Source organism: Epinephelus moara, chromosome 22 (assembly GCF_006386435.1).
Source record: "Epinephelus moara isolate mb chromosome 22, YSFRI_EMoa_1.0, whole genome shotgun sequence".
NCBI lineage: Eukaryota > Metazoa > Chordata > Actinopteri > Perciformes > Serranidae > Epinephelus > Epinephelus moara.
The window spans coordinates 14414950-14440405 of record NC_065527.1 but is presented as its reverse complement, the minus strand read 5'-3'; the positions used below and the strand labels follow the sequence as shown (position 1 = coordinate 14440405).

Below are 25456 nucleotides of genomic sequence, written 5' to 3'. Positions count from 1 at the left end.
TACCATCCCCTCATTCTCCCAGTGGGAAGCCTATCTATTTGTAGAAGCTTATCGACACGTAATTTGAATTTTGTTATACGTATGAACGTATACGTACGTACAAATGTAACATATCTGTGGTTTGTAGAAACCGTACAATGCCAACATTTTATTCTGGAGACTGAGCTAATTAGGAACTGAGTGTCAGGATACCTCGACCTCTGCTGCATTGCTTATGACCTTTCTATTTTCGTCTGCCTTTCTCCAGAATTTATGGAGGTACAATGCCAAATCAAGGGACTACCGCTTAAAGTTTTTACTCTACATGTTTCAAAGAAGAGGCACTAGTGCACCAAAAAGGCGGCTAAGAATTTACTCCTGTTTGAGACAGAGCGCAGCTGTTTTATGAAATTCCTAAGCCCGGCCCCAGGCTGGGGTTGGAAAGTATAGAGAGATGGACTAATTAACAGCCAACGTCACAACAGCTGGTATTGTAAGTCTGTATGTGTATCATCAAGGCAAAATGTTGACCTCGAGACACATACTGTAGCAGGAACTACCACAGAAGCTGTTGAGAACTTTAGTAGATGTTTATACGTCTCTCTGTGGACAGATTTTTATAAACGCGATGATGTAGCGACCGTGCAAGATGCATTCACAGAACTTTACAGGTGTGTAGCTGAAATTAAAATGAAGGTCAAATTCGAAAGATGAGCGTAGTCCAAGCAAGGGTGGCGGGGAAGTAGTAGGGTCGGAAATAGCTAAGGGGAAATTGCCCCCTTCTTTACACCCCTGGCCAAAATTTGCTTTAAAGGGACATTGAGTAGCATTTTCAATTGTTTTTTGGCAAAAGTTGATGTCTGCATTCATAAATATGTCATCATTGATGTACTATTCCCTCCACCAATAATCTGACTTATTCTTGTAAAAGGAGAATTTCGGAGTGATGTGAGGAGAGGGATGAGGTGTGTGAAGTTGAGCGACTTGCGTCACGTCGTGTGTCTGTGTAGGAGCCTGAATGAATACTCCATGAAGTATCGGATGACATGGTTTCATCAATGTTATCATAGCTTTTTGGTACACAGCAGCTACCGTTGCAATACGCATTTGAAACAGTGAGGCGCTAGAGTGCGCTATCCGTTTGAATGCAATATATGATCGTTTGAATGCAATATATGATTTCAACATTAGATGGGAGAAATTCCTACACACTGTGGCTTTAAGTCGTGGATAGCTGTAGTGCAGCTAAAGTGATTCCATTGCATGATGGTCTCTAGTTTATTGTTAGTTTTTGGTCTTTTCATGGGATTTGTTTTAACAAAAATATGCACTGATCAGCCTCAACATTAAAAACTCTCACAGGTGTAGAAAATAATATTCATCATCTCATTACAATGCAACGTTCTGCTGGGAAACCTTGGGTACTGGCTGGCATTCATGTGAATGCCACTTGACACGCACACACTCAAACGCTCTTTGCAGACCAAGTAGCCCCCCTCGTGGCAACAGCACACCCCAGTGGTAGTTTTCTCTCAGCAGGACAATGCACCATGCTACACCACAAAAAATGCTCAGGAATGGCCCGAGGAACATTAAAAACAGCTCAAGGCATCGACTCAGCCTTCATATTCCCCAGATCCCAGTCCAATAAAGCATCCATGGAGCGTGCCGATACCCCACCTCGCAACCCACAGGATTCAAAGGGTTCACCACCAGCGCCCTGGTGCCAGACACCACAAAACACCCCCAGAGGTTCTGTGTCCATGCCTCGACAGGTTAGAGGCCCCATCATGGATCGGACTTAGGTCTGACCTGTGGAAGCAAGACCTCTGGGGTATTGATACATCCCATGGATGCTTGCTGATTGGATTGGGATCTGAGGAATTTGGAGGCCCGGTAGATGCCTTGAGGTCTTAACAATGTTCCTCAGGCCATTCCTGAGCCGGCTTTGAGGTGTGACGAGGCACATTGTCCTGCTGAAGGGGCCGTTGCAATGAGATGGGTGTGCTTGGTCTGTAATGATGTTTGGGTGGGTTGTGCATGTTGAGTGGCATCCACATAAATGCCGCTAAACAATGTTTCCCGCCAAATGAAGATGATCATCTTCAAAGATGATGGAAGGTATTCTTTTCATCTGTCAGTAATTTTAATGTTGTGGCTGATAAGTGTAGAATATTGACATCTCCATCCTCTATGTAGTGTGTCTTATGGGTCACTGGGGGAAAAACACTGGATCCTGCACTTCCCATAATGCACTTAGTTTCTCTTCTTTGTTTAGTACAGGCCAGAGCATAATACCAAGCCTTCGACCAGTAATCTTCAGTGTTCCTCTTCCTATTGCAGCTAATATATATGCAGCTCGTCATTAATTGATGTCTGAGAAGATGAATAAAAGGTTGCAAAACCTCAACTTGTCTTTCAGTGTTTTCAATGAAGCTTGCTACACAAGATTTTTTTGCCTAATTGGAATTGCTGGCTTGGAAATAATTAGCAAAGCCTACAGTAAAGAAAAAATACAGCCTGGGTAGAACTGGACAATACAAGGTATATCACAAGTATTGAATGTGAATAGTGGCCATTCAAAACAGGCATTCAGTGGAAATACTGACAGTATTTCCACTGAATGCCTGTTTTGAATGGCCAATTAGGCCACATGTCTTTTCAGATGTGTTCTTCAGAGCTGGATGATTATTGAGACAGGAATTTGCTCAGTATAAATGAGAGGCAGAAAATATGTGTGTATGTGTCCTTTTCATGTGTGTGTGTGTGTGTGTGTGTGTGTGTGTGTGTGTGTGTGTGTGTGTGTCTTTATCACACGCGACAGGTGACGTATGTTTTCAGGGGTCTTTAATAACAGAGTGGTTGGCAGGAAATAAGACACATGTCCTGGTGCTGTCCTGCAAGAACACATCTCCTGCTGTTAACATGTTGACCACGGTGTTTCTGTCAGCGTTCCTGATGCTGGGAGGGGCAGCAGCATTCAACCGGCAGGTCCATGGGAAATCAATCCACAGTGATAAAACTTTGCCGGGCAGCAATGATGGAACACACACCATGAGGACACAGCCACACCAACAGGTAAGATCTATTTCAATTAGCAGAACAGAGATGCTTATTCCATCCATGTTATTAGGTTTTCCAGCTTAAAAGATTAGTCGATTCATTAATTGCCGATCGACAACTGGTTCATCTTTGAGACAAAAATCCAAACTATCTCTGATTCCTTTTTTTTTCAGGATTTAATGTTGTCGTATATGATAGTAAACTGAGTATTTTGGGGATTTGGGGTCTGCTGGTTGGATACAACTGTATTTTTACGACACATACCAGTGGATCTGCTATATCACATTTACCCATTTTTGTTTTACATTATAGCAAAGCAATAGTTAATGCATTATTGCTTTCATACCACCATTTGCAAATGGACTTAAATGACTGACAATAGACACATTTAGTCAAATAAAACCTTTTTACTGGAGGGTATTTTGATGGTGTTTGCCCTTAAATATGTATGAAATAACATAAAATGATGTGCCCTTACTTAGAAAGGAAGATTAGTAATAAAAACTAGGCTGCAACTAAGAATTATTTTGAATATTGAATAATCTTATGACTATTCTCTCAAATAACTAAGGTCTAACTTAAGGTCAACCTAAGCTGACTGATTTAATTTGCTTGCTTTGTCCAGCTTACTTCTAGGATATTGCTACCATCGTCATTTACTATTATAAATTTCAATGAGAAGCAACAAATACTCACATCTGAACCAGCAAATGTTTGGAAATTTTGATTAAAAGAAAAAGATTAACTGATTATAAAACTAGTTGAATAATTTTCTGTTGGTTCACTAATTAATGAATTGACAAATATTCGTATATGAGACCTATCTGGACCTCACCATGTTTTTGTTCGCAGACAAAAAATGAAATCAGCAGGAGTTTGGATCTTGAGAGCTTCAGCGTACACGTGATCCCCACCACCAGCAAAATCAGCCTCCCGTCCATCATCAGGCTCTTCCCGCCTACTGCCAAACCTTTCCAACTGCACGCCAACATGCCCATGCGCTTCGGGAGGGAGAGTGTTCCTGGTGATGACAGTGCCCCAAACTCGACCCCCAACATGCCCCAGAGGTTTGGGCGATCATGGGAAATGTGTGCCAAGTGCCTCAATGTTCGAGAAGCACAGAACCCAATATTGCCGCAGAGATTGGGGAGAAGAAGTCCATACTGGAGCCTCTTTAGGACTCTGGACAATACTTGGTTATTAAACACTGGTTTACACTGGTAGGCAACTCTTGTCCATAATGACTAACATTCATATTTAATTCAAAAGAGGATGCCATAACGCTTTGGTTTGCACATATATCTGTATAGATGTTTTACGTCACCATACAGTTAGACAAATTCACTTATCACCTCCCTCATCATACTTTAGGTGACAGATCACCAGCTGTTATTCATTTAATTCCAGTTTAGTTTAACATCCTTACACACCTATCAGTTGTGCTTATTTTGAATAACAAACTATGTATGCTCTTCCCACAGGGCTAAAGATTTTGACTTTACAACCAGCTCCGAAGAGGTGGAGATGCAAGAAAAGAGCTTTAAAGGATGAAAGAGGATGAGAAAGGCCAACACAGAGGTCTTATAACATGTAAATATCAGCATACCTTGTTTTTACCGTGAAGACAAACGTTAAATGTTAAAATGTCCAAGAATAAATAAGGTGAAGTATTTTAAATTTATTGTCACTTTTAAATAAATAAAGTTGTTATTATTGTGACAGAAAACCTGTTAAACTATAATATTAAAAGTTTCAAGTGAGTCGTTCTGGTTTTCTTTTGCTCTGTTATTGAGTCTTTAGACTTATTTTTAATCTAAAGATATTTGCCTCATATTGATGGACAAATGAGTTTTGCATCTAACAAGCTGCCATAAAGAAAGCAGGGAAGGTCATTACAATCATTGACCACTAGAGGGAGACAAACACCACGGAGAATTACCACCAGTGTTCCCAAACCATCACAGTTACAAATCACAGACTCTTCAAATGTCCAAAGGGAAGCATAAAATATACAGATTGTTGAATTTAGAAAATAATAGCCTGTGTCTTCGTACCTTTCTCCCGGAGAGAGGTAAATAAAGGTGCCAGTGCCCAGGGAATGACCCATAGAGTCCATCATTTCTGTGTCATGTGTCCCTGTCCATCCATTGTCCTCGTGAACTTGAGTTTAGAGGTTAGATCAGATTGCTCTCTAGCAGGTGAGAGGAGAGATTAAGAACTGTTGAATAACACTGCTAGCACTCATCTGGCCAACATGTCAGGGTGTCTGGTTGTAATAAAACATCTTACCCCATTGTATTAAACAAACATTTTACATGATGGTGTCTGTTAACATCTGACACCTCCAAAATATTTAAGGCCTGCTGTGCGTACCAGTTTAAATCAAACTGATGACTGTCCTCAGTGATAGCACTTACATGTTTTATAAGAAGGAGGGCTGCTTATCAGGTGTCCAAATATCCCAATATGACACATTTTGAATCCTTGCTCTTACATTGACAAAATAATCTGCTCTCATAGACTCTTCCAAAGGCAGACACTTGTCAGGACCAGAAAAGCCTTGGTGTGCTCACTAGTATGGATTACTAAGATACCTAAATGGAACAGAGGCATCAGAAACTAGTAACTAGTAGATAGTAGCTGGTTTAAAGAATGCTTTTGTGTCCAAGTGACTAATGAGGGCAAACATTTTTGAAATCGGGCCAGTATTGAGAGAAAGAGTGATGCAGCCGCAGAACGGGCTGCAAGTTCAGTCAATAAGTGTGAACATGAGTTACTGAGAAGTGCATCTCAGACCTTTTCAGAGATTCAGCACTCCAGTTTTTGGATTTGGGAGACTTGTTTATGTTTACTAATATTTTTGGACTGCCTTAGACCAGAGGAATAACACGTGTGAGTTTTGGGTGTAGTTCCCCTTTAACAATACGACTCTGCTGACAGTGTGACAGTGAGCCAGCGTGCACAACACCAGGAGCCTGAAACCAAAGCAGCTAACTGGAATTCACCTATGATGCATTTCATTATTCAGAGCTGAAATTTTACTACTGCGACATATTTTCTAAAAGGAGCTATTCAAACATCCAACTACCTCAGATGCAGGTGCGTTAGAAAGTATCACTTGAGTGTTGAGAAAAGATGATCCGGCGCACTGCTGTTGCTCACCATCAGTTTGTAGGTTATACTAACGTTTCGGTCCCTCTGGACCTTCATCAAGGCCTAAATGTTGGTATAACCAATATACTGTAATGCTGAGCAGGAATAGTGCACAGGATCTTTTCTCAGTGTCACTGTGATATTTTTTGAAGAACAGAAGAATTTTACACAATGTTGGATATCTGGGACACACGAATATCCTGTTTTTTTAAGCCATGTGTCATATACAAGGCAAGAAATACTTACTACCTGGCAACATACAAAAAATGTTCTTGGACAGGTGAGGGGTAGAACTTAAGAGGTAGATTAAATCTCGTACCACTTTGTGGGGTGATTCTGTGGAACGCACTGGGTGAAGAAATCAAACAAAGTAAAGATATCTGAAGTCTAAAAAGAGGTACAAAGACAATATTTTCACAAGGTACAGAAATGATTGGAGGAAATGTAAAGCACACTCAGTGTGATACTGTTGTCGGTATTCTCAGTTCGTATCTTTGTATTTGTTTTATACACGGGTAATATTGGCTCTCAGGTATAAAGGAGTGCAGTGGTGTAAATGTGCGGTTGATCGATTGTGAGGCATTTTGCTTCTTTCTACACCTTTTTGGACATGAAATATTAATTTATGTTTCTCATTGTCTGTTCATGGTTCATTGTTTGTCTCTGTTTTGTAGGGGTTTTTTTTGCTACTATCCATCCATCCATTTTCGTAACCGCTTCATCCTCTTGAGGGTCGCGGGGGGGCTGGAGCCTATCCCAGCTGACATTTGGCGAGAAGCAGGGTACATCCTGGACAGGTCACCAGACTATCACAGGGCTGACACATAGAGACAGACAACCATTCACACTCACTTTCACACCTACGGACAATTTAGGGTCGCCAATTAACCTGCATGTCTGTGAACTGTGGGAGGAAGCTGGAGTACCCAGGGAAAACCCATGCTGACACGGGGAGAACATGCAAACTCCGAAGCCTCTGGCTGTGAGGCGACAGTGCTAACCACCACACCACCGTGCTGCCTCTATGAACTTCAACAGCAATATAAAAATTCTGAAATTCAGTTATGGCTTTTGGTTTTGGTGTGCCACCCCAAGATTTCAAGTGGCCCCATCTGACCCTCAGATTTCTAGGGGCGCCACTGCTGTGGTTGTGCATCCACAACAAAAGGGGAGGGGACATAGGGACTATGTTGGTGGTCCCTGTTTGTGGGTCCACTCAGGTGTCTCCAGCATGTCAGAGCACTGTTTGCCTGAGCTTGAAGGTGGCCTTGGAGAAACTTGTTCTGCAACTTCAATCATTTAATAACGTAGGAGCACATGACTGTGACATAATCCCAACAACGCCCCAAAGTCAAAGTGACACATTCTGACTTGCATAAAAAACATCTTATTTACTATCACCTCCAGCAGCAGATGCATTCCCATACATCGTGAACATACCTCACCTTGATGGGTGTGACCCACATACTGCAGCTGAGTTGCGCAACGTCTTTTTATCATAGCTTATCCAACCCGCACCAACAGCCACTCCCTGCTTAAATTTAAAAGCTTTTGAATAGAGGTTCAAATCCGGTCGTGTCCGTGAAACGATCAGTTTCCAGCAGGAAGAGGCTCGGAAACTTTCAGCTTACAAACAACAGGGAAAAAGCAAAGAAGTCTGACTTTGTAAAGCGGAGGAAAGTTTTACCTGGAGGTGATCAACAACACGAGCCCGACAGGTAGGGTTTGTCTTTTGGTTGTTTTCAGTGTCTACCTCAGGCGGAAGACATGTTACCATCGCGACGTAGTGTGTGTCTAATCTGTTGTGCTTCTAGACTTCACTGTTTTATCATGCAGGCTTATGTTTCAATAGTTAAAGTAGGAAAACTTTATTATTATTGGTGACAGCGATTGTTTTCATCCAAGCGAGTACACAAACAGTTGTTCAGTTTCCTCTTTACATCTGTTTTTGTAGTTCTTCCTACACATTAACTCATGTTTCATGACTTTAAAACAACAATCGAAGAAAGAAATGTGAGAGTACCTTTTACCCATGCACCCTGGGCTACATTGTGCCCAAAACACTTTCAGACCATGTATTCATTCCACTTTCACATTTTGTTTCAGTGTTTTTCCACTCACTCCTGCAGTTTCGTAGCCTATGACTGACTGTAACACCCATTGATTGTAATCATTTCCTCTTCTCCCAGCAGCTGGTCATGGGGGACATCGCAAAAGGGAAAAAGGTTTTTGTCCAGAAATGTTCCCAGTGTCACACAGTGGAAGAGAAGGGACGGCACAAGACAGGACCCAATCTGTGGGGTCTGTTTGGGAGGAAGACAGGACAGGCACCTGGTTTCAACTACACACAGGCCAACGTAGATAAAGGTATGGCTCGTAAAGAAAAAGCTGGAGAGAAATGATCTAATGACTGACAGATCGGTCGACTTATAGTCAACTGACCTTTCACATAAAAAGCAAACTGTTCAAGATGCAACTGAAGTAACAGGGAAATTAGAAACACAAGAGAGCACACGTGCAGCCTGGATGTATTCTCTCGTTTGTCCTGCATTAATATGAAGGAGATGGCATCATCAGTTCATGCTACAGGAAAATTGATAATAAATATGATTACTTCTGAATCCAGTCAACAGGTAGAGTCTCGTTGACATTTAGGAGTCGAGCACCAATAGGAAGCACAACTGCTTTAGAGACAAAAGCAGCACACGAGAGCAATATTTTAATTGCAATCAGGAGAGACTCGTGTGAAAAGAGACTTAAAGGGTACTTGTTTCCATTGTTCCCAGAGAGAAGACGCTGACTTTTTCTGTGGTACCTCCAAGCGTTTCTAGTTTCAAGTTTCTAAAGTTTTTAGAAAGATGCTGGTGTCCTCACTGTCGTTCCTTTACTGTTTATCCCGAGCTGTATGATGTCAGACAGAAACTATCACTGTGCCATATTATCCAAAATCTAGTCTCATATCATGATATTGATATAGATCGTTTTGCAAATCATTTTTGACATATATTCAATGGAATACAGTACAAAGACAAAATATTTAATGTTCAAACTCAATCAATCAATTTTATTTATAAATCCCAATATCACAAATCACAGTTTGCCTCACAGGGCTTTACAGCATACGACATCCCTCTGTCCTTAGGACCCTCGCAGCGGATAAGGAAAAACTCCCCAAAAAAAACCTTTAACAGGGAAAAAACGGTAGAAACCTCAGGAAGAGCAACTGAGGAGGGATCCCTCTTCCAGGACGGACAGACGTGCAATAGATATAGATATCGTACAGAACAGATCAGCATAATAATAACAGTAATCCATATGACACAATGAGACAGAAAGAGATGCAGGACAGACGGTAATGATAAAAGCTTACAACAACATTAATTAAAGCAATAATATTATAATTATAGTTACGGCTATTGTGGTGCAATATGTGGAAAGTATATATTAATATGTGATAGTATAGAAGTAGAAGTATGACTAAAGACAGCAGCAGCAGGAGGCATCAGGCAGGACCATGGCAGCAGCACAACCACACACGTCACACTATCCAGGCACCGCTGCGATATAAGTTAACCTGCGAGACAGTGGAGCACAAAGGCTCCGGAGAAGAAGCCGAGTTAGTGACATGCAGTACGGCTGAGTTAGCAAGATGCAGTAACAGGACATGAGTGTTAGCAAAGGAGAGAGAGAAGGAGAGAAGGTGCTCGGTGTATTATACGGTGTACTGACGAACTTTATTGTTTTTTTTGTAAAATATACACTCAGTCTAAATTTGATGCCTGCAGCATGTTCCAAAAAAGTTGGGATGGGAGCAACAAAAGACTGGAGAAGTTGTTGAATGCTAAAAAACACCTGCTTGGATCATTCCACAGGTAAACAGGATAACTGGTAACAAAGGGGCGTCCTCGAAAGACTCAGTTGTTCAACTCTCTGAAAAAACGTGTGGGAAAATAGTCCAGCAGTCTAAGAACAACATTCCTCGATGCACAACTGCGAAGAATTTATGGATTTCACCGTCTACAATCCATAATATCATCAAAAGATTCCGAGAATCAGCAGAAATCTCTGCATGTAAGGGGCAAGGCTGAAAACCAACACTGAATGGCGGTGACCTTTGAACCCTCGGGCTGTACTTCATTAAAACCAACATGATTGTATTAAGGATATTACTACATGGGCTCATGATCACACATTCTGTACGTGTTAAAGCACCTGGGCTTAGTAGTAAAAGAGTGCAGGTACTAGACCTGCCTGCCTGCAGTCCAGACCTGTCTCCCACTGAACATGTGTGGCACATTATGAAGCACAAAATGCAGACCCTGTTGACACTGTTGAGCAGCTAAAGTCACATGTTTCACTTTCAAAGCATCAACAATTAGTGTCCTCAGTTTCCAAACGCTTACTGAGTGTTGTTAACATGTTGTGAACATGCTCCACGCCCAATTTCAAAATGAGAGTATATTTATAAAAAATAATGACGTTTATTAGTTTGACCAATAAATATCTTGCCCTTGGATTGTATTCAATTGAATACAGGTCAAGAGAGATTTACAAATCCTCGCTTTCTGTTTTTATTTACACTTAACACTGACCTTGATCGATAGATCTGACGCTGAAATGTCAGCAGAGATAGGAACCGTTTTAAAATTTCACAGCGACAAGATGATTGGCTCACAGGCTGTGGCAAAATCTGATTGGTGTAACTGCAGGAGCAAACGCCCTCAGTCAGCTGATCGAGTTGGACAGGAAAGTGGGAGATAGAGAGGGAGTAAATGATAGAGTAGGCATGAAAATGTCTTCCTGTTTGGACTTCCACTCAGCGTCACTGCAGCAGGTCTGAACAAGCAGGACTGTGAGATTTCACCTCTGACTAAAACCGAAACACAGTCATCAGATGGGTGAAGATGCAGATTTGTAACGTACTTATAGAATAAGATACTGTTTATGAAAACATATTGTACACTGTTGCATGTGTTTGATGTGTATGTGTTTTTTTAGGTATCATATGGGATGAGGAAACCCTGAACACGTACCTTACAAACCCTAAGAAGTACATTCCTGGCACCAAGATGATCTTTGCTGGGATCAAAAAGAAAAAGGAAAGACTGGATCTTATAGCCTATTTGAAGGATGCCACCTCCTCCTAATGTACTGTCACACAACACCCACATGCAGCTGTGGACAGACACTGTACATTTACAGGAAAAAACTGAGTGTGCTCTTTGTTTTAAAGTTCATAATATACAATAGTTTTTAAAATTTCCATGAGTACATATTGTTACATTACAGCAATGCTGCCACACTGTTTTTGTGTGTGGGAGACTGTTTTTAATTATCACATGAGTCAGGCTTCGTGCAACTCGTGGGTTTTCCAGATTGTTCTCAGTCAAGGCTTCTTAAAGAGGCAGCCTTCCTTTGGGATTTTCTAAAAACAGAGTTGTTTACCTTAAAACATTTACAACAGCTCGCACAGGAACTACACACATTGCATTTTTGCCTCTTACTGCACTTCTGATTGCTGCTTTTTCAGATTTATTTTTCTATTATATTATAACTTGTTAAGTATCTTTCTGTTTATATGTTGGGGCTTTTTTCTACAGTCTTAAAATGAGTAGACATTAAAAAACAGGTGTTTGTCTTAAATGGTGCTGGACTGTCTGGTTTTCTTTTTAAAGCCAGTGGGTGGGGCGACGTTAAATGTTATAAAGCTGCACTTTTAAAATGTTTCACATTTCTACGTTTTCTAAATTAACTTGTGTATTTGACTTCAGAGCAGATTTGTCAGATTTACAGTAAATCAGACATTTTTTTATGATTTTATTTGATTTTTTTTGACAAAGTAATACTTACAGTTCTTCAACTTGGCCTAAAATCACATATTGAAAAATGCCAATCCCATTTTTTTTTACATTTCTATTCTATTCTTTACACTGAGTTACTGTTTTGTACCCTGCTGTCACTTTTCTAGACAATACCTTGACCTTGACTTGAGAAAACGGATGTGGCAATAAAATATTTCTGCTTCAGTGAATTATCTGAGTGGTCCCTTCTTTCCATGTGATACTTTATTGTTTCCTTCCACACTGAAATGACATACTCAGTTAATATTGTACAAATTGTGTAGATGTATTTAGGTAGTTATTTACTCAGTTAGTTGGGCACATTATTGTCTGTCATGTGTTCGACTTCACCTCATAGTATTGACACAGTATGGTAAAGAGGAGTTAACGTCAACAACATGATTAAACAAGAAATAAAGGTGAACTAAGGCAATGTGACACACCTTTTTTGGTGTATGGCCCAGTAGACTTACGAAATAACTGTTAACTTCCTCCAGTGATGTTTCTTTAAATCATCTTAGGCCTTTTTATCCTTTTAATGTTGAAATGAAACGTTAAAACACAATATTAGAAGCTACACAACCTCACTCACACTCAGGCAGCGTGTTAAGGTTATGTGGGACAGCCTGTTTGGTAAAGTGGGATAGTTGTTCTTAGATTAAAAGATCAGGTTCTTTGCTGCTTAGTCGATGGAAACACTTTTTTAAACAGAAAACAACCATGTAATTCAATGTAGCAGGAGGAGCTGTTTGTAAATGTTTTACTTTTGGCACTACAGGCCATTTCAGTTTGATGAAAGTAATACAATTACAACACAATAATGACATGCAACTTGCCGATGATAATAAGTTTGAACAACATTTCATTCTGGTCCTGTCAACATGTCAGTCATGTAATCAGAATAATAAAAAAATTAACAGGATGAAGTGGCCTAAAATATATTCATTGCAATTACATAGCCTGTCAGTCACTCTTGTCAAAAAGTAACGATTTTATGTTTCCATTTTTATCACCATTAACCACAATCATGTAATCAGGGGTCAAGACATTCACCCATTAATAGATATGGTAGTTTCAAAGCATAAATAAAGCATAAAATGGTGTCCCATTTTACATGAACAACGCTGTCCCAGTTTAGCTCACATTTCTTGTGAGTTTGTGTGATTCAACCAGTGGTTAAACCACTCCATTATGATCCACTACAGGTTGTTACCTTATTGAATTCTATTGACAGCCCCATCATTGAGAAGTATAATGTCATATGCTGCTTAACTGACCACGTGCTCACACCATGGATGTATTAGGAGACCTGGTTACAGCAAAGTTAGTTCCTATCAAAGTTACTCAGTGGCGCATGAAGCCAAAATGGTTCAAATACTGCATATAAAGTTACTTGGATGATCAGCACTGCTTCAGCATTGTGCGGCCCATAGAGCAGGAGCAGTTTGGCGCTCTACTAACGTGAATGGGGCTAAAATTATTTAATCTTGTGGCTCTTCTAGACTTTACAAATGTTATCAGACTGAATGGATCAAAGCCTGATAGTGAAACGATTCATTTCGGGTTGTGACACTCAAAAAAATGTATCCACTGATTTACGGACATCTCTTTAGTCAGTGGAAAAAAGTCTTATTGGGCTGCAGGACACGTGACAGACCCCGGAAACTGCAGTACCACAGTTTGGCCACTATGAAAATTCGCTTCAAAGCCCAGCACACTTCCTGGGGGCCTGGCTCACACTCATGGATGTATAAAGACACCTGGACACAGCATTAAAGGCAGGACCCCTTTCATTCCTCTGAAAGCTGCTTAGTGACACATGACACTGTTTCCGTGGCATGAAATTATCAGAATGATTGGTGCATCATTAGGCCCATAGAGCAAGCGTGCTAGCCGAGCAGCCAACTTCCACTGGCCTAATGGCTGACTTCCTGTTTAGCCCTCTGCTAACTTGAATGAGGATAAAATAATTAAGTCTTGCAACTCTTTTAGACTTTTAAATGTTATCAAACTAAATTAATTAAATGTTGATGGTGGAAAGAGTCATCAGAACACTCAAAAAAATGTATCCACTGATTGACAGATGTCTCTTTCCTAATGTAAGTCTATGGGAAAAATCTTTTTGAGGCCAATGGCATCACGTGACAGTATTGCGGTACCCTTGTTTGGCCACTACAGAAATTGGCTTCAAAGCCCAGTGCACTTCTTGGGGGCCTGTTCAAATCTATGGCCTGCTCACACTGCACAGTATTCCTGTAAAGATGGATCATAGTCACTCTGATGATGTTGGACCAATGGCAAGAATTGTTGTAGCAACAATTCAAGATCAGTTTGGGTGACTGGCTGTTGATTTTGCACATTTCAAATCATTACAATAAGTAACTGTCCCACTTAACCTGATGTCCCATTTTACCTCAACTCACCCTACAGTTATAAATAAATAAAGTACAGAAAGCACTCATTTTAGTCATCTATACATTTTTTAATAGTTTCACCTTAGTTATCAGTCATAAGTATGTCAGAAAGTGTCAAAAATGGAGAGTGAAGTTATGTAAGAATATGGAGTATTGATTTTACCATTATTTATTCCATGAGCTAGATAATCCAGCAGATGGCGCCATTTAACATCTGAAGAGACCATCAACACCACTGTGGACATGAAACGTGCCAAACGGGTGTAAGCATGCCGACATAAAATGTTAGTGCCATTCCAGCCATCCAGTCAGCTGCACTCAGGTCGATCCAGAAGACACCACAGTTAATGGGACAGTGTCCAGACCCGCTGGGACCAGAGCTGCCACCGCTGTGTTGGCTCCACTCAGTGGCATCTGCAGGGCATTTAGCGCCGGGAGGAAAAAACAAAGGTCCTCCCTCCTCAATTGTGTTGTTATTGACCGGCGGGGGAAAAAGAAGCGGGTCGATAAGTGGATCAGATTTATTAGCGGTCCAGATTGGCCACAGCACGCCAAATGCCAAGAGGAGCCACAGTCTGTGGGACGGCTGCATTTCATTTGGGTTAGAGGAGTGCCAGACAGCGTGTCTACAAGTGCGGCGCAATTTCAAGTGGAAGGTAAGGTGGATCTTGTGCATTAAAAGCCATGGATGTGAATGACATTCCATTTAACGCTTCTGGATCATCACAGCATTAAGGCATCCTGCAGATTTCTTTAGATAATATAGGGGCTGATATTGAGCCATAGGAACGAAGCTATGGATTAGTGATTGAACCCGGTGCATCATATTTTCTGCACGTGGTTCAACACGGGATTATAATTTTTTTTTTTTTTCATGTCATCTAACATCTTCTTGCATCCACTAACAGATGAATATGATCATACTGGACATGTTTGTGTGTATGGACCTGTAACCCATGTTTAAGCCTACCACTGTTATTTACTATGACTTCTGTCATAAAGTGTCAGAAGTCATAATAAACCTGAGTGACAGCCCACTCCCCCCCAGCCCCTGTCTAATTCTGGCACAGGGCTGAGAAGGTTGTTGGCATGGCTGGAATTACAGCGGTGGCTGCATCTGCTGCAGTGTGGAGCTGCAACAAGTTTATTTATTATGCTACGAGGAAAGAGAGAGGACTCAGGTTAAGGGGGCGATCAAATAGTGACACCCTCTAGAGGGGAGTAAGGAAAAGTGGCAGCTGCCAGTAACTGCATTAAGCTCAGCAGAAATAGAGTGTGTGTAGCCAGTGTGTAGCCAGTGTGTGTGTGTGTGTGTGTGTGTGTGTGTGTGTGTGTGTTTTACAGCTTGTGTTTTGCGCTTTAGGGAAGGTAAACCGTCAGGATGGATCTGGTCCAGCTTGCAGTGTCCATCCACATTCTTCTGTGTCCTGCATGGGCACGTCACTCTTACATGGACAGTATCTTCTCAGCCCGCTCTGGTAAGTCGTGTGAGTGTAAGACTGACCATCACATAACAGTAGGGCTGGGTATCGGTACTTGATGCTTTTGAAGCATCAACTGAAATAACCCAGTACCAAGTAGTATCGAATCGTCTCCTGCCAGACAATACCTGTGTTCAGTCCTTTTCGTGCTGGAGGTCTGATCTCAGACCATCCCGACTCCCTGCCAGATCAGCAAACTTTCTGTTGCTGCCGTCTGCAGAGCTGCTCTCCTCTTGGCAATCGTCAGTTCAGTGTCTAGTGCTTAGCACAAGCTAACATCCAACACCAAGCCGATAAGTGTATGTCATATAAAAACATAAGTGATGGTCAAAGTAGTAAGTAAAGTAGTGAAATTTAAGGTTACATGTGCCTCAAAACCAGCCACAACTCCGCCCTGAGCAGAGTGACCGTCCTCTGTTGACCAATCAACAGACTGCAGTGTTCACAGCTCCACCTTTTAGTACCAGATCTGTGTGCTAGGTACCCCAACAGATTGATGACCAAAAGTGGGGACGGTACAGAATGGTTCCATTGGTACCATCCACAACTTTTCACAATGGAAATGGGAAAAAGCCCCCTTAAGGGTTCTGGTATTGATACTGATATGGTAGTTTTTTAAATGATACCCAGCTCTACATAACAAAAGGAACACATGTTGCATGTACATTTTACGACCGCGCTTCATCAGGGTGGATTGTCTTTCTGTCAGCTCTCAGGTTTCTGGATGAGCCATTGACCTTTGACCCCTGTTGTCTCATGTCACCACCTCCGCCGCCGCTCTTTCCTCCGCCACCTCAGCTGTGGAAGCGGGGCAGCCCTGTAGGTGTTCACAAACACACCCACACGCAGCATGCTTACATAAAAACACCTCATTTACACAAATGTATGCTCACATCAGGCCACTGATTGAAACCTCTTGTATTCTGTGTATGTTTATTGAAGGATGGTGATGGTCTCTTGGAGCCAAGTGCTCCTGGAAGAGAGGTGCAGCAAAAACAAAAACCTGTGATACCTGGGTGTTTGCCAGGACCTCCCGGGCCTCCAGGACCCCGGGGCCCAGAGGTAAGGCCCTTTTTCAAAATACTACACAGCGTTGAAACCTCACATCAGGGGTGGCACCACTGTTCAGTCATATTAAATCAAAGAGCATCCATACTGCAGCCAGCCTGTTGTAGCCATTTAAAGACAGTAGATGGGAATTTTGTTAAATGGAAATGAAACAAAATGACCTTTATGGTATTGATTTTTCCACAAATGTCCCATGCTCTATTAGAATATGGAGCTGGATATAAATTTGGTGTCATTTTTTCAGGGTCACGGTGGATTACCCGGAATAAGAGGACCAAAAGGGGAGAAGGTGTGTGTTCCTAGTTTTCTGTTTTTATAGGTATTGAAATATGTCTGTAATGTATTTTGCTGTGTGTGTCCTTGTGTTCCTCTCTGCTATAATGAGTGCTACGTCTCCTCTCCCCTCATTTGTCCTCCTCCAGGGAGAAATTGGACGTCCGGGGTCAAAGGTGAGCCGCTCCTCCTGCATGTCACGTTCTCTCGCTCATCTCTCTCTGGTCCATCTCGCATGTCCTTGGAATAATGGGATGTGGATTTCTCTCTCTGTTGTCCCCTCTACGCATCCTCAATCTCTGTGATGTGATTTGTCTATTGATGTGCTCAGAATATCCTCTGCAGCTGCTAAATGGGTCATGCTACATTAGTCCCAGTAGCCGCGCTAACCACACAGCAAAGCTTGATCACATCTTTAGACGTCTACCGTTATCCTCCCGCTCTTCACCTCTCTGTCATCCCCCTCTTCTCCCCTTTTCCTCTGCTTATTCCTTCTTTCTCCTCCTTTCCTTGGCCTGGTTCCATTAGCCCTCGTACTGGACTCCAGTCCTGCTGATCCAGCCTCTCCAGCACTCCACTTCTGCACTTTAATCTCCCTAAGTGCTTTTGCTCCCCGCGATAAATCACTCCACACAGCAGCAGGTCCATGGTGTCTCTACAGGCTGCTGTTTTAATGGCAGGCAGCTAAATGAGGGCACACTGCTAGCATGGCACCAGCTCTGGGATACTGTTCCAGGTGTCACAGAGACGCAAAGCTGTTGTGTAATACATTTGGCTCTCCTGCTTGCAAAGAACTGGCGATAGGGCAAGATCGATTACGCCTTTTATTCCTGTCCACTACTTAGCAAATCTCAGTGGCATCGTTAAAGCTTTGCATGCAAGGTTTTGTCCTCTGTCATGTCTGATTAGGAGTTCATAGGTCATAGTCAGTTTGACATGCTTATTTGTTTCTAACCCTTATCTAACTTGATTAGTCTTAAAAAAATCTGTAGCTCTTTTTCAGGAGAAACAGGAATGAAAGAAGCATCCTGGCGAACAAATAAAGTTGCAGATTTTCAGCATATATAACAAAGTACAAAAGCAGAGCACAAAAGAAGAAATTGATCAAAATATAAAAGGAAGCCCAGACATTTTGGAAAGTAATTTGCTTTCTTCCCAAGAGTCAGATGAAAAGACCAGGAGAAAGCAGGCACCAGCGGAGATTCCAGAAAGTCAATATAAGAAATAGGCAGGCACATTAACCCCAATGTAAAACCCCAACTTGTCATTTTTACGCTTCAGTTTTGTATGGATTAAACAAGATATAAAGTGTTAATGAATGAGCTTTAAAGGTGCTGGTAGGCTGATTTTTGTTACATTTGGACAAAACCAGGCCAGCTTATTAACCTGTTTTGAGAACTTATGCCAAACATACCTAATGTAACCAGCTGCTGGCAGTCGCTTCATATACTCCATATAGACCCAAGAGTCTCGTCTAACTCTTGGCAAGAAAGTGAATAATCCTGTTGAACTAATGTATTAAATGAAAATGCAAGTTAGATTTTATTTAAGAGAACAAGGTTAAAACATCCTGCTGTTTCGGTTCAGACTGTAAGAAACTGAGTCTGTCGCAAAATCCTAGAGGTAGAGACTTTTTTAGCTTCCCTTCTTTTTTTGCAAAAGGGAGCAGAAAATGAAGCAATAGTTTCAATAAGTGCTGGCACTGATTGTGTTTGTGTTTCTGTAGGGTCGCACAGGAGCTCCAGGCCTCCCAGGGAAACCAGGACTCCAAGGATGGCCTGGTCCAGAGGGACCCAAGGTAGGTCTCATGGTAATCTCTGTAAACACATAACTGCATATGTATACAGAATCTGGAGGCAAGATTTTGGTATCAGAAGTATTTTGGTTTGTGTTTGTAGTCCATTTGTGGTCCAAATAGTGCTGACCAGATGGGCTTTGGTTGCATGTAGGTTCACAGTCCATGAGGGACAATTTCTCTTTTTACTAGCTTTTTTCATCTGCAGTCATGTGCTTGTAGAGATTAGCCGAAATGTTTGACCTGTCTCAAGTTGCTAATCAAAGTGTAAACGAGTGGCACCTGGAAGAGGAAGTCTTGGACTTGATATCGATGGGCTACATCTGAACTCTCGAAATATTGGTTGTTATCCCCACCATCAGACGATAGCTGATAGGCACTGACTGGTCTCATGGTATCACTGCGGGCACTACCACACTTTCGAGTACTCCTCACTGGTGCAGCATGGCACATTAAAGAATACTTGAGAGTTTACATAAATTTATATGGCACACCACTATTAAAATACGAACCAACACGTATGTGTGGGTTTTTTAGGGTGAGAAAGGGGACCCAGGACTCATGGGATTACCAGGACTGAGGGGACCACCAGGATTAAAGGTTAGTCACATCTTTACATCATACACATGATTTTGTATGTTTGGAAAGAAAAAAAAATCTTGTTTAGTCTATCATTGACTATTCCTTGTGTATCTTTTCAGGGTTTGCCTGGTTACAAAGGAGAAAGGGTAAATTCAGTCATATTTCACACTACATATTTGTCACTAAAAGATTATTAGATACTTAATTTATGTCTCTCTGTTCTTTTTGAAGGGGACATATGGTGACCCTGGAGCGCCAGGACCAAAAGGGGATAAAGTAAGTAGAGAACTGTCACTTTCTTTTATTGCAGAACATCAGTGTGTTTTGATGGGATTTCTCAATTTGATTTTGAATTATTGCAGAAAAAAAGGTCTTTGCCAAACAAACATTTATGATTCTAACGTAAGCGTAAATGCATCAGAATCAGTGGAAGTAAAAAGCTAACGTGATGACGAGGCTGTAATTCCGTGTTCAGCTTGATAACGTTCTATAGCCTCATTTAGCCACTTGTTAGCAACCACCGTTTTAAAGACACAAAAAAGCTTCAAAATTCACCAGTGGGGTATTTACTGATGTATTTTATGTCACAGAATAAAACGGTAAAGTCTCTGAAGCTTATGTTAACCACAGACCTTATTTCAGGCATCTGATCAAAAACCCATTAAAAAAAAAAAACATTGCCTTCGACATGAGGGAAGTGGCAGTGCTAAAATGCTAACTCATTTCCAGGTTTTAGGACTGGAGCACTCCATGGACTTAATCATTTACGGAGTGAAAAACTCTACAGCAGTTCGCTCAATAATTAGTAAGAATCCAAAGTGGCTCATGAGTTGAGAGCTCTCTTGGGCCCTCTATCTCAGCGACAAATTAAATAAACATTAAGCATGTTATGCCTGCTCTGCTGAGTTAATTCCTTTTTTTACATCAAGCTCTCATTTTGTCTTTATTTAGGGTTCCATTGGTTTGCCTGGGATGCTTGGACAGAAGGTAAGGATGATTCAGCAATGAGGACAGTGAAGGATCTGATTTAAACTGACTATTCCCCAAATCCTTGCCCAGGGTGAGCAGGGACCAAAGGGAGAGCTGGGAGTCGCGGGAAAAAGAGGCCCTACTGGACGGCCTGGGAAGAGAGGCAAACAGGTAAGGAAAGACGAGGAAGCATCGCGCGCATCCTGACAATATTCCTTAACTCTGGTGTGGTGCGCTGACACTCTGCTCTTTCTCAGTCTGTGACCTGAGGGCTACGTGCTCTCACTGACTAATTCAGTCACTCAACTTTTACTTCTAGCTCTAAGTATAGACTTTCATAAGGGCTGTGGGGACTTTGCCATCTTAGATCTTCTTAGCCTACACACTTAAAGTATATATGCACGCACACACACACACACACACACACACACATCCATGCATATATGATTACCCCATAGACTAGATTAGCACAGCTATGCACAAGTGGCAGTGGCGTGTAGGTCACCTTCAGTGTGTGTGTGTGTGTGTGTGTGTGTATTTTCTAATATTGGGATGTTGCCTGGTTTGCACAGGGCATGAAGGGCCATGGTGGAACCTCAGGAGCCATGGGCCCCCAAGGACCCCCTGGTCCAAACGGCCATCCAGGGCCACCTGGACCACCTGCGTCAGGTACAGTAACTTACACACACAATCAGCCTCCAATAGTATAGTTTAGGCATGTTTGTATTAAACCCTTAACTTTGTCATACATTTTTTTGCAGGTCTCTATCTAGTAGGTGAAAAGGGAGAGAAGGGTCCTCCAGGTCCACCAGGTCGCTGTGACTGTGACTCCACTCTTGGTGTGAATAATGCTCCTTTTGGAAGCTACACTCAACGGGGCGGCCTCAGCAAAGTCCCTGCAGTAAGACCCAACTCAACGGCTAGCTTTCAATATCACGATCCAAACTAAATCCTTGTTTATACTGAATCAGTTATACCAGAGGTGTGACCAAGTCATTGTTTTGCAAGTCACAAGTAGTCTCAATTCTTTGCACTCAAGTTCCGAGTCAAGATTTACACGTCCCAAGTCAAGTGCCAAGTCCTACACTTTGATTTTCGACTCCCAAACATGCCTTGTGCTCTTCACCAAATGTAATGCCTTTTTAACAACAGAGTAATAACATTAGCTTAGCATTAGCTCGCTATTAGCCTTGACTTACCACTGTTTGTGCAGTTTGAAGTTTAGAACGAAGTTGGAAGTTGTTGCGTCCCTGTCTGTAATTTTCAAGCCCCATGTTTTGCATACAGTATTTTGTTTTTTTGTTGACCACCGAATAGTTTTTGCATACGTATAATATTATCTTTGGCATCATTTTTGTCATCTGGTGTTCAATAACGTGACATTAGTTCTTCATAGTTCTTTCCTGCAACTTGATGCTGTCGGATCGATTCAAACAAATGGATCTGTGGAATTAAGTGCTGACTTGCTGGGAATGAATAGCGTTAATGTTAGTGGATTCAGAAAATGAATGGAATGAACTGACTCTTGGCACACTTTTTTATAAAACAGAATTTTTCATCTTTGGGCTTTTGGGGGAAAGGTATTAAGTATTCTCAAGTCAAAAGGCTCAAGTCCAAGTGAAGTCATGAGTCACTGGTGTTAAAGTCCTAGTCAAGTTGCAGGTCTTTTTTTTATTTTTGTCAAATTCATGACTCAAGTCTGACTGGAGTCCAAGTCATGTGACTCAAATCCACATCTCTGATTACTACTCATCTGCTTTCACTGTCTCCTGTATGTATCTGTGCAGATATTTGTGGTAAAGAGTGAGGAGGAGATGGACAGTCTACGTCTAGACAACGCAATAGCATTCAGGAAGGATCAGAGGATGCTCTACTTCAAAGATAAAGACGGATGGAAGCCCATACAGGTAACAACTATTAGAGTATATAGCATACGTATTTCAAACTAGCCACATTGAGCACATACATGTGATTGATAATTTCAGGCTCACACGTTTGCATCTGAGCTTATACTGGGTAGCATTTGAGCATAGAAGTTTATTTTTGACCTCAGAAACAGTAGATTGATTACAAATATTAAAAGATAGCAATTCAAGGTCCACTAACTAGCTCAGTGGCTTTACCACAGTCTTCCTCAGTGGATCGAGTTTGCACTTTTGTCACAAAGATGGCTTGGTTTGTGTCGAAACATCTGGACACAGACCCTTGTAAAGCCAACGTCATCAAAAATATGTGTGAGCATGTTGGCAGCGGAAGTAGCATTTTGCCCCAGCCATCCAGATGAGTTAGCAAGCTTTAAACACTGAATTGAAACTGTTACCAGTTTGTCACATGTGCGGTTGTCAGAATCAATATTCCAACCTAGTTTTAGCCTAAATGTCTTGCTACCAAAGCCAAGATTTCTCCTTGCCTGAAATGTTAAGTTAGCATTTTTTAATTTTGTTTTTACAACCTCTCCAGCCCTTCCAGCCGTTCCAATCTACAGAGAAAGTCCCAGACAGAGTTGGTGCGTGTGGGGATGGAAAGGTGCAAGCCCAGCATGGAGAGGAGTGTGATGATGGAAACCAGATTGTCACCGATGCTTGTCTCAGTGAGTTACGTGCATCTTTTGCTCAGCTGAACACATGGACACTCTCAGTAATGTAGAAGGAGAAAAAAAACACAACAGAGTGATGATCTACAGTGATTGTAATACCGCTCCTTTTATGTAATGTAATACAGCGTAACAAGAATTAAGATTTTAAAAAAGCATTATTTTAGTACAAAAAAATGCAACTATTCCTCAAATATGAAGGTTAGGCACAAACACATCCATGCTGTCGAACACCCACCTGCTCATGAGATGCCCTGCAGAGCTACAGTGCACCGCAGAGTCTGAACCCACATGACAGAGGATAAAAGCAGTAAGCACTGTGAAACCTTTCCTTGATCTTTCATTAATCTCACCCTCTCTTTTCCTGCCATCCTCTCACTTCTCTCTTCTCCTCTGTTCAATTAAATTAGCAGAAATGCTGTATTGGCATCACTGAAACACACACACGGGTGCCAAAGCAATCAGTAACGTTTTCTCTCTCTCCCTCCCCTTTCCCTCCTCTCTCCTAACTCTGCCACTGCGCTCTCCCCATCTCTTTTCCTGTCGTCACTTCAGACTGTAAGTGGGCCTACTGTGGAGATGGCTACCGACATGAAGGCATTGAGGAGTGTGATGGAAAGGACTTTGGTTATCAGACCTGCAAATCCTATCTTCCTGGGTATGTTCACTGACAGCGTTCAGTGTGTATACACAAACACATCCATTTATTTGGGTACACCTTGCTACTATAAATCCTCTATGCCAAGTTAGCACCATGCAGTTCCTTTTTAATCAGCGGCACATTTATATTGCACCCATCTAAGGATTGGAAAGGTCACTTTAAAAGGAACTACTGTACTTTTACTTTGAGGTCTCTGAAACCATTCACTGACGATGGTGCATTATCCTGGCACCAGTTACTGTACAGTGTTTTAGATGCTTAAATGGCCGACTCTGCACAATTTATCACCTTTAATTTCAATTTTGTTCAAATTTAACAAACAGGATTATCTTTATACCTTTAGAATTGAGCCAGGCTAGCTGCTTAATCCATTTGAAGTTTCATGCTAAGCTAAGCTAATCCACTCCTGGCTCTACCTCCATACCTAATGTACCAACATGAGCAAGGTGTACATCTTCTCATCTCACTCTCTAAAGCATAAATGTTGAACTATTCCTTTGATAATGAGCAAAACGGTTGAAATTTGGAGGTGAACTGCATAACCTGGGAAAGAACTGAGTGTAAATGCAAGTATACACTTGGCACTATCGGCAGCACTTGTTAAAAATCATTTTCCGTGTCTTCTTCAGGTCCTTTGGGCAGCTCAGATGCACCGACTCCTGCCTCATTGATTCCACTGGTTGCAAGTATTTCACCTGAGCTGGGGAATAAAAAAAGGGCCAGATTGCCACTTTGCAGTTCCCTCTGTCTGCTCATGGGGATTATACTTCAGATTTCTACTGAAGTCTCACCCTTAAAAAAATAACTGATGGACTGAGAGAGAGAGTACTGAAGGGAAGCTCTTGTGCCTGCTCAGAACCATGAACCGTCATGGCAGCAAGCTTTGAATGGACCGTCTCCCTCGGATGTTTAATTCTTTTAACGGCCTCAGGGAGCAGCTTCCTGTTACTGTCACTCCATCGGCTGCAGCACTGTTATGGACACCGGTGATGGCGGAGAACATTCTCATGAATTAATGATTGTATCATATAAAATAGTTTCAATGTGTATGACTTGCTGACTGTTGATGCAAAAATAAGCTGTATTCTGAACTTCTTTTGTAATAAGAGAGAGAAAAAAGAGCCTTTTCCAAAAGAGGAAATTATATTATTAATACTATATATACTGTCGTACACAAATCAGGGGTGTGTAAATGTGTTTATTCATGTGCAATGTATTATGAAACATGTATTTATGAAGTGCAATGCTGTTATATTGCATGTAAATGTGTACCAGTGCCCTGCAGACTGCTATAACCAGTGCTGTTAATGTACTAGCCAAAGTATGCCCCCCTTTAAAGTGAATGTTCAGATCCCTGACAGGAGGAAGAAGAATGTCACACTGCAACAGCAGCAAGAAAATACCTGTGATTATTGCAGCAGCATGAAGAAACCCATGACTCCAAAATGTTTTCAGTGAAAAGTGATTAGTGGATAATCTGCCTGCATGATTGTTAAATTCATAAAACACTGTACAACAATAAAGATTAGGCCAACACTTAAAAGAGTCCTGAAGAGGGGGAGCGTCTGTGGGCGGGGTTTTGTGT

The 25456-nt window shown here is 41.6% G+C and overlaps 3 protein-coding genes across 5 annotated transcripts; all 3 read left to right on the top strand.

The window, feature by feature from the left end:
* Positions 1-2861: 2861 nt before the first annotated feature.
* On the top strand, positions 2862-4786 carry npvf (neuropeptide VF precursor). The gene is made up of 3 exons (XM_050034587.1): positions 2862-3057; positions 3895-4262; positions 4524-4786. Exons 1-3 carry the CDS (start codon positions 2905-2907, stop codon positions 4591-4593), a joined length of 591 nt encoding a protein of 196 aa, XP_049890544.1. The 5' UTR covers positions 2862-2904; the 3' UTR covers positions 4594-4786.
* A 2888-nt stretch (positions 4787-7674) lies between these two features.
* LOC126383767 (cytochrome c-a-like) lies at positions 7675-12226 on the top strand. 2 transcript variants are annotated; one of them, XM_050034425.1, is made up of 3 exons: positions 7675-7913; positions 8388-8562; positions 11194-12226. In XM_050034425.1, exons 2-3 carry the CDS (start codon positions 8394-8396, stop codon positions 11340-11342), a joined length of 318 nt encoding a protein of 105 aa, XP_049890382.1. In that variant the 5' UTR covers positions 7675-7913; positions 8388-8393; the 3' UTR covers positions 11343-12226. The 2 variants fall into 2 exon arrangements, with proteins under 2 accessions (XP_049890382.1, XP_049890383.1); XM_050034426.1 differs by having other exon boundaries at positions 8385-8562.
* Positions 12227-14766: 2540 nt separating this feature from the next.
* LOC126383786 (acetylcholinesterase collagenic tail peptide-like) lies at positions 14767-25397 on the top strand. Of its 2 annotated transcripts, XM_050034463.1 has the most exons (18): positions 14767-15105; positions 15813-15927; positions 16640-16749; positions 16873-16992; positions 17243-17287; positions 17421-17447; positions 18998-19069; positions 19604-19666; positions 19768-19794; positions 19880-19924; positions 20600-20635; positions 20708-20788; positions 21190-21286; positions 21379-21518; positions 22405-22524; positions 23078-23207; positions 23766-23868; positions 24501-25397. In XM_050034463.1, exons 2-18 carry the CDS (start codon positions 15831-15833, stop codon positions 24568-24570), a joined length of 1383 nt encoding a protein of 460 aa, XP_049890420.1. In that variant the 5' UTR covers positions 14767-15105; positions 15813-15830; the 3' UTR covers positions 24571-25397. The 2 variants fall into 2 exon arrangements, with proteins under 2 accessions (XP_049890420.1, XP_049890421.1); XM_050034464.1 differs by lacking the exons at positions 23766-23868; positions 24501-25397 and adding an exon at positions 23412-23750.
* Positions 25398-25456: the final 59 nt, after the last annotated feature.